This window comes from Salmo salar, chromosome 27, assembly GCF_965601325.2.
Source record: "Salmo salar chromosome 27, fSalSal1, whole genome shotgun sequence".
Classification (NCBI taxonomy): Eukaryota; Metazoa; Chordata; class Actinopteri; order Salmoniformes; family Salmonidae; genus Salmo; species Salmo salar.
Window position 1 is genome coordinate 35,581,445 of NC_138317.1, and position 8,556 is coordinate 35,590,000.

The 8,556-nt window shown below is 42.9% G+C and overlaps 1 protein-coding gene across 2 annotated transcripts in view; it reads left to right on the forward strand.

Moving 5' to 3' along the window:
* LOC100380787 (block of proliferation 1) overlaps positions 1-8,556 on the forward strand; it is an 88,231-nt gene that overhangs the window by 250 nt on the left and 79,425 nt on the right. For both annotated transcript variants that reach the window (XM_014178542.3, NM_001173911.1), the window contains 1 exon segment: positions 306-560. In XM_014178542.3, the coding sequence (XP_014034017.2) occupies positions 306-560 (255 nt within the window).

Consider the following 8,556-nt stretch of genomic DNA (forward strand, 5'->3'; position numbering starts at 1 on the left):
GTTGGCTATGCTATGCAGGAAAAGGTTAACACCTTTTTGTGTTAATCACAGCCCCCTGATGTATTTGCTAATAAAATAAGTAAGGATGTTTTTGTATGAATAGTAACTAGCTAATTGTCTGTCTCACCTTGATCAGCTAGCAAGCATCCTTGTGCTATTGCCAATGTATCACTTGGGTCAGGTAATTAGCTAACTTTCGATGATTCTATATTCATTTTGTGTCCGTTAAAGTGCTTACTCATTCATGTTTCGCCCATCTATTCAAATCTGTATGTGTCTGTTTTTCTGTCTCTCTGATATTTCAGCTTCCTATATTTGACAAAGATGTCACTGAGAAGAAGGCTGGGGAGGAGGAAGATGCAGACCTCTCAGATAGCGAGGAGAGCATGTTCTCTGGACTGGAAGATTCTGGGAGTGACAGCCACGATGAAGAAGAGGATGCTGAAGAAGGGGATGATGAAGAAGATGATGATGATGCTGTCATTCTTGATGAGATTCTGACGACGAGTAGTGGTGAAACAGCTACAGAACTGCCTGCAACAGATAAGAATACACCTACGGTAAATATGGGAGTCTTATTTCTTTTACAGAAGCAATATAGTAGGGTCCAGAGTTTTTCCTGACCACCTGACCTCGCCAGGAAAAACTTTAGGCTACTTAAAGGCAGTTTGAGTGCAAACGTTTTGACCTAAAGGTCTTGACTTTATCAGACCTTGCACTCAGTAAACTGTGATAGCATTCAACAGTGTGCAGGAATCTATTTTATTTTGTGACTTTACTTTTTGTACCTTGGCTGCTCCGGACTCAACAAGGTGACATATTTGTGTGCTTGCAAAATACATTTACACTGAACAAAAATATAAACGCAACAAGTGTTGGTCCCGTGTTTCCTGAGCTGAAATAAAAGATCCCAGAAGTTTGACATAACATTTAAGAGAAGCTTTTTATGGGTGTGCTCAAATTTGTTTACATCTCTCTTAGTGAGCATTTCTCCTTTGCCAAGATAATCCATCCACCTGACCGGTGTGGCATATCAAGAAGCTCATTAAACAGAGTGATCATTACACGCTGCACATTGTGCCGGGGACAATAAAATGTGCAGTTTTGTCACACAACAGAATGCTGCAGATGTCTCAAGTTGAGGGAGCGTGCATTTGGCATGCTGACTGCAGGAATGTCCACCAGAGCTGTTGCCTGTGAATTTAATGTTAATTTCTCTACCATAAGCCACCTCCAATGTCATTTTAGAGAATTTGTCAGTATATCCAACTGGCCTCACAACCACAGACCATGTGTAACCACGCCAGCCCAGGACCTCCACATCAGTCTTCTTCACCTGTGGGATCGTCTGAGACCAGCCACCCGGACAGCTGATGAAACTGTGGGTTTGCACAACCAAATAATTTCTGCACAGACTGTCAGAAACCGTCTCAGGGAAGCTCATCTGCGTGCTTGTCGTCCTCACCAGGGTTGTAACCGACTTCAGTGGGCAAATGCTCACCGTCGATGGCCGCTGGCACGCTGGAGAAGTGTGCTCTTTATGGATTAATCCTGGTTTTATCTGTACCGGGCAGATGGCAGACAGTGTGTATGGTGGGTGAGCGAGCGGTTTGCTGATGTCGACGTTGTGAACAGAGTGCGCCATGGTGGGGTTATGGTATGGCATAAACTACGGACAACAAACACAGTTGCATTTTTATCGATGGCAATTTGAATGCACAGAAATACCGTAATGAGATCCCGAGGCCCATTGTTGTGCCATTTATCCGCCACCATCACCTCATGTTTCAGCATGATAATGCACAGCCCCACAGCCTCAGACAACAATCAACAGCTTGGTCAACTCTATGTGAAGGAGATGTCGCGCTGCGTGTAGCAAATGGTGGTCACACCAGATACTGACTGATTTTCTTATATTTCACCCTACTTTTTTATTTATTTAAGGTATCTGTGACCAACCAATGCATATCTGCTGTATTCCCAGTCATGAAATCCATAGATTAGGGGCTAAGGAATTTATTTCAATCGTCTCATTTGCTTACATGAACTAACCTGGTAAAATCTTTGAAATTGTATGTTGCGTTTTTATATTTTTGTTCAGTTTATACATTCTTTATTACAGCAGTAAACAGCTATTCATTTATTGCAGTGTTGGTGGATGGGTGAAGTGAGTTGTGTGATTACTAGCTGGGTAATATCAGACTGCTGGTTTGCAAATTAGTTTTCTGGCCGACGTGGTGGATTTCAGAGTGTTTTGATTTCTCCAATGTAAGGAAGAAGCATTACTATAACACGCTAATGTATGCTATTTCCTTAAATCAGCTTTTTGTAAAGTATGGGTTGCGGACATGTCAGAGTAAAATTGTAATATTGTTTTCTTGGAACTCCGTCGGGGTCTTAACTCACTGTTGAGAGTTAGAATAGTAGAATACACAAGGTGCAATCTAGTAATGTGGTTGTTTATCAGCAGTTTTTCCTCTGTCAGTCATTGATAGTCACTCAATTAGCCATGTCAGCCAAACATTTTAGATTGGTAAGTTAGGCTTGCCAGCTATCTAAACTTGCCAGTTGTCTAAACTATCTAATACTGACCGGGCATGGGCCCTGACTTCCAGGGGGCCCCCCATTTGATTTTGTTAGTCACTCTCACTCAGATATCATATTAACATGGCATAAGTCATGGCAAAAGTTGTACAATTGCAGGAAATTCGCTTTAAAACCGCAAAGATTTCTCTACAACCCAAGGCAAAATGTGTAATGTACTTTAAAACAACATGTTCTCTCTGCCATCTAGAGAGAAGCCACTGTACTGTTTTGCCTGTGAGGTGGGAGGGACCCTCAACTAAATCTCGCTTAGGGCCCCAAAAGGGGTCAGGTTTTCATAAGCTTGGGTTCCAGGAAAGCACAGAATTTCTCATTTGAGTCCAAGGCTGAAAAAGTTTAAATTAATGGGAGGGAACAGCTCTCCGTTACTTGAGTTATCAAGGAATGGTAGCCATTTCGTTAGACCCGCGAGTGACATTTTTTACCCAGGCATACATATCTTTGTCTGCTAAATCCATGTGGATATGAAATGCAAGAAATACATTCAGGAAATTTTGACCCACAGTCAAAACCACCCATGGGTTACTACAGAAACAGAATATCCAGTGACCATGTACCCTCAAGGGAGGGGACGTGTGTCATTTAATAATGAGCTGACAGACGATCAGCTGCAGAAGTAGAGCTCTACTGACATCCCTGAGAATGTTTATTTGCCAGGTATAACAATATGAACAATCTAAATGACCTTATATTTAATAGATCTTTTTAAAGTGTTATAAATAACACATTATGCTAGGTGGATGGGGGCAATCTCTCTTAAAGCTAAAACATTTACCATCTTGAGTTCCACTCTTCAAGGTAAATTTGGGTGACGCCAATGTTTTATTTTCAGTTAAAAATGTCAGCAGGAACACTCAGGACAATTGGGGGAGTGCTTTCGATCATATTTCAGAGACTTCTGAGTATAGTGACACTGAAGTTGCACCCTTGCAGGCTCGCTCTGAATGGGGGCGAGAAGAGCGGAGGGCTGGGGTCAAAGGCCATGGTAGCAATAAAGGCTTGCAGCTGAGAAGCATGGTGATGAAACACCATATCTCGACAGAAATGGCACAGTGTGGAGGACAAAGGTGTGCAGCAGCAGAGAAATGTCTAAATCAACCAGATATTACAAAGCAGTTGAAGAATCGTTTAATTTGTTTCTGACCTTAGAGATGATTGACACGATTGTGCTTCAAACAAACGGAAGCTAAATAAAGAATACATGAACGGAATAAGAGCCATCCCTGAAAAAATGTACATTTTATTTAACTAGGCAAGTCAGTTAAGAACAAATTGTTATTTACAATGACAGCCTACTGGTCTTTTGATTATAGCAGGATTGTGTATAAATGAGACTCAAACTTCCCTCTGGTCAGAAGCTGACGGCAGACCAGTGTTTACTGCAACTATGTCCTGGAAAGATTCCAACACATTATGAAATACATGAGGTTTGACGACAGAGCAACGAGGCATGAACGAATTGCAGCAGACAAGCTTACCCCTTTCATGGATATCTAGAGCATGTTTGTAGCCCAGCTACCAAAAATATTTTATTCCTGGCACAGATCTGTGTGGATAAGCAGCTCTTTTTATTTTCGGAGGTTGATATAGTTTCCGACAAAGCATCCCATTGAAGCCTGACAAATATGTGATAAAGATCTGGTGGAACTGCGACCGAGACCAGCTACCCCAGGCCTGAGCTACCCTCAAAGTAGAGGCATACCTCGGCAAACCACATGGAAAGAGACACAGTTGCTCTAAGTAAGTTCTCAAGGGCTTGTGGCCCCTTGGCACAAAAGTGAAATATCACCACAGAGAATTATATATCTGTACCATTAGCTGAAAAGCTTCTTAAAGATGGACTAACATACATCGGCACGGTTAGATCCAGCACACCACACATTCTAGAGGCGATGAAGGCTAACCATGGCAGACAGATCTACAGGTCATTGTTGGGCTTCCGTGCGCTGCTTACCTTGGTGTCCCACGTTCCATCACCAGGCATGGCCGTACAGGCGCTGTCCACCAGGCACCATGACACCAAGGTTGAGGACGAGCATCTGAAACCAGTGATCCTACAACACTACGATGCCACCAAGAGTGCTGTTGCCAATCTCAATAAGCTCGCCGCGATGTAAACATTGAGAAAAAGATCACTAGATGCCCAGTGCTCCTCCTTCAAGCTGATAGATGTTGCTGCTGATTTTGCCTTCATCATCTGGATGGGAAACTTCCCCGGCTGGAAGTCCCCTCAGCAATGTTCCAACATCTAGTGGAAAGCCTTCCCAGAAGAGTGGAGGTTGTTATAGCAGCAAGGAGAGCAACCAACTCCTCCATATTCATTTTGGAATGAGATGTTTTAAAAATATATATTTTATTTAACCTTTTTAAGTCAGTTTTTAAGAACAAATTCTTATTTTCAATGACGGCCTAGAAACAATGGATTAACTGCCTTGTTCAGGGGCAGAACGACAGATTTTTACCTTGTCAGCTCGGGGATTCGCTCTAGCAACCTTTTGGTTACTGGCCCAACGCTCTAACCACTAGGCTACCTGCGTTTGACAAGCAGGTGTCCACATACTTTTGGTCATGTAGTGTGTATGTGTATAGCTCTCTCCATCTCTCTATATATAATCTTCAGAATATATACATTCCTGTAATTTTTTTTTAATCAACTTTATTTTACTAAAATGTGACTTTTAATTTTGTTATTTGAAGTATAATCCATTTTCTTGTCTTATTAAAGAACATTTGCTCTTGCAATAAAATCAAAAAAAATTTTCCCAAGCTTTTCATGATCATCAACTCACATTTATCTACAACTCTAGATTAGTCTAGATAATAATATCCATCATCCAGTTATACACTGGATGAAATATCTATCAGTTTGTGTGGATTTAATAGATATTACTCTTTGCTACCCCGTAGTGGAAGTTGTATTTATTACATTCTTTGGAATCAGGAACAGGCAAGTGTCTCTATCGGTCTCTATTCTCTTGCCAGTCTACAGTAAAGTCTACATTTACATTTTTACATTTTACATTTTAGTCATTTAGCAGACGCTCTTATCCAGAGCGACTTACAGTAGTGAATGCATACATTTCATACAATTTCATACATTTTTTTTCTGTGCTGGCCCCCCGTGGGAATCGAACCCACAACCCTGGCGTTGCAAACACCATGCTCTACCAACTGAGCTATAGGGAAGGCTAGTACCATCTACCCTCCTCCTGACTCCATCTTCAAATGCACAGAGTCCTCTGTCACAAGTGGTTTGCAAATTGAGATGTAGCCGCTCCAACTATGGGAGGGTAAATGGGTAGGGTAAATGGATAGGGTAAATGGGTAGGGTAAATGGGTAGGGTAAATGGGTAGGGTAAATGGATAGGGTAAATGGGTAGGGGAAATGGGTAGGGTAAATGGATAGGGTAAATGGATAGGGTAAATGGGTAGGGGAAATGGATAGGGTAAATGGATAGGGTAAATGGGTAGGGGAAATGGATAGGGGAAATGGATAGGGTAAATGGGTAGGGTAAATGGGTAGGGGAAATGGATAGGGGAAATGGATAGGGTAAATGGGTAGGGTAAATGGGTAGGGTAAATGGGTAGGGTAAATGGGTAGGGTAAATGGGTAGGGTAAATGGGTAGGGGAAATGGGTAGGGGAAATGGATAGGGGAAATGGGTAGGGGAAATGGATAGGGGAAATGGATAGGGGAAATGGGTAGGGTAAATGGATAGGGGAAATGGGTAGGGTAAATGGATAGGGTAAATGGATAGGGTAAATGGGTAGGGTAAATGGATAGGGGAAATGGATAGGGGAAATGGATAGGGGAAATGGGTAGGGTAAATGGGTAGGGTAAATGGGTAGGGTAAATGGGTAGGGTAAATGGATAGGGTAAATGGGTAGGGTAAATGGGTAGGGTAAATGGGTAGGGGAAATGGGTAGGGTAAATGGGTAGGGTAAATGGGTAGGGTAAATGGATAGGGTAAATGGGTAGGGGAAATGGATAGGGGAAATGGATAGGGGAAATGGATAGGGGAAATGGATAGGGGAAATGGGTAGGGGAAATGGGTAGGGGAAATGGATAGGGTAAATGGATAGGGGAAATGGATAGGGGAAATGGATAGGGGAAATGGGTAGGGGAAATGGGTAGGGTAAATGGATAGGGGAAATGGATAGGGGAAATGGGTAGGGTAAATGGATAGGGTAAATGGATAGGGGGCCGGTGTCTGGGACTTCCTGGGATAGTTGCTATATTTATCAGCCAATGTTAAGCTCATTGTTCTGTCTGGTGGTGTGTTCATAAATCTCCAACAGTCATGCAAATGGCTGGGAATGACTTAATTGTATTACATCAGCTTATCCTCCCAACACCTTCATTGTCTCTTAACTTTTTGACCAGTCTCAATTCTACAATTGTGTTTATTGTCCCTACGATGAAATCAGGGAGGGGACTGGATCCCTCTCCGTTCATTCTTTAGTCTCATGAGCAGTCTGACAGCACTGGCCGGATTTTCACAACTTGGGTGAATGATGCGTCTTTCTATAGAGATGAAAATTACACTGATTGGCCAAATAGTGGCGCTATAACAAGAGTTTGTATTTTCAAACTTTGAATGGTCATGTCCCTCACGTCATTTGACCTAAAGTCATGAAATTTGGTAGGAGCGCTTACAGGTCCCTCTCCTCACAAGGAACAAATTTGCCTCTGTGACTCATAAGGTCCGCTATGATGGATTTTCCACCATTTAGAATTTTGTGAAAAACACAACGCTACTCTACTGGCACCGAATGACCGATCTGCACGAAACTTGATGTGGCATTTTGGTTCAAAGTTCTCAGCCTCGTACCTAAAACAACATCGCTGCTGTTGATCAATAAGCATTCACGAAGGTGTGGTCTGGCAAATCAATCAGTCAAAGATATTCCTATTGTAACAATTCTGTTGCAAACGCTGTCAAGACTTAACATATGCAAGAACATTCATATCAACCACATGGTGGCGCTATAATGGGTGGATGTTTATATCTTGATCCTTTTGCCTCAGTGCTGAAATTTTGCAAACGTGCTCAGGGCTATGAGTCTAAATAACTCCGACGCCACTGGCTCGATTTCTGACAACTTGGGTGAATGATACGTCTTGAGCCGTCTTTTACAAAATTACAATGATTCATCAGGGACAACATGTTTACTGTTGCCTTTTTTATTTTATTACTGCCATGCAGATTTTAGCACCATATGCATCACTCAAATCAAACACTGGTCTTGGCTGTTAAGTGTGCAGTCCTTCAAGTTAGTTTGGCAATGACGAGATGCAAACAAAGGACAACGTTTTTAAGCAAAACATAATAGTGTGTTTTGTTATTGCAAAGACACACTGGAACAAATTAGAAACCTTAATCATCATGTGCAGTTGTCTGGTAGCGGGAGGCACATCTGTTCCCCGCTGCAGCTTTCTAATCCATCCAGACTCATTTTCTCCTCCCTGTTCTTGTGAATAAAGAATCTGGGCCTTCAACACACCAGGCAGAAGTAATGTGGCTGCTGGAGGCTTTATGGTCCCTGGGAGAGTCCCCTGGTGCAACGGCTGGCTACGGCCAGCTCACTTCGATCGGGCCAGCCAGCTCTGCCGTTGGCCGGCCAGTCGGTCCTCGCTCTCGGCGTGTGAGTGGGTGGGAGATGGCGATTTTAAAATGGGGTTAGAGTTGGGGAGGAAAGGGGAGACTTTGACTGGGGGGGCTCTCATCTTACAGTAACCAGGAAGGCTTTGCTCCTAATGCACCCACGCAGGAGCTCTGGTCTTCAGACGTGTCTGGGCCACTTCCACCGTGGGTTACACATGTCTCCACCAGCCGTTAAAGTTTTGGAGAGGTGGAGGGATGTGAAGGCAGGGGTCAAATTGAGGGTGGACATGGGGGAATGGTATCCCAGACAACAAGACAAAGTGCATCTCCTTTGTTTACTCGATTTA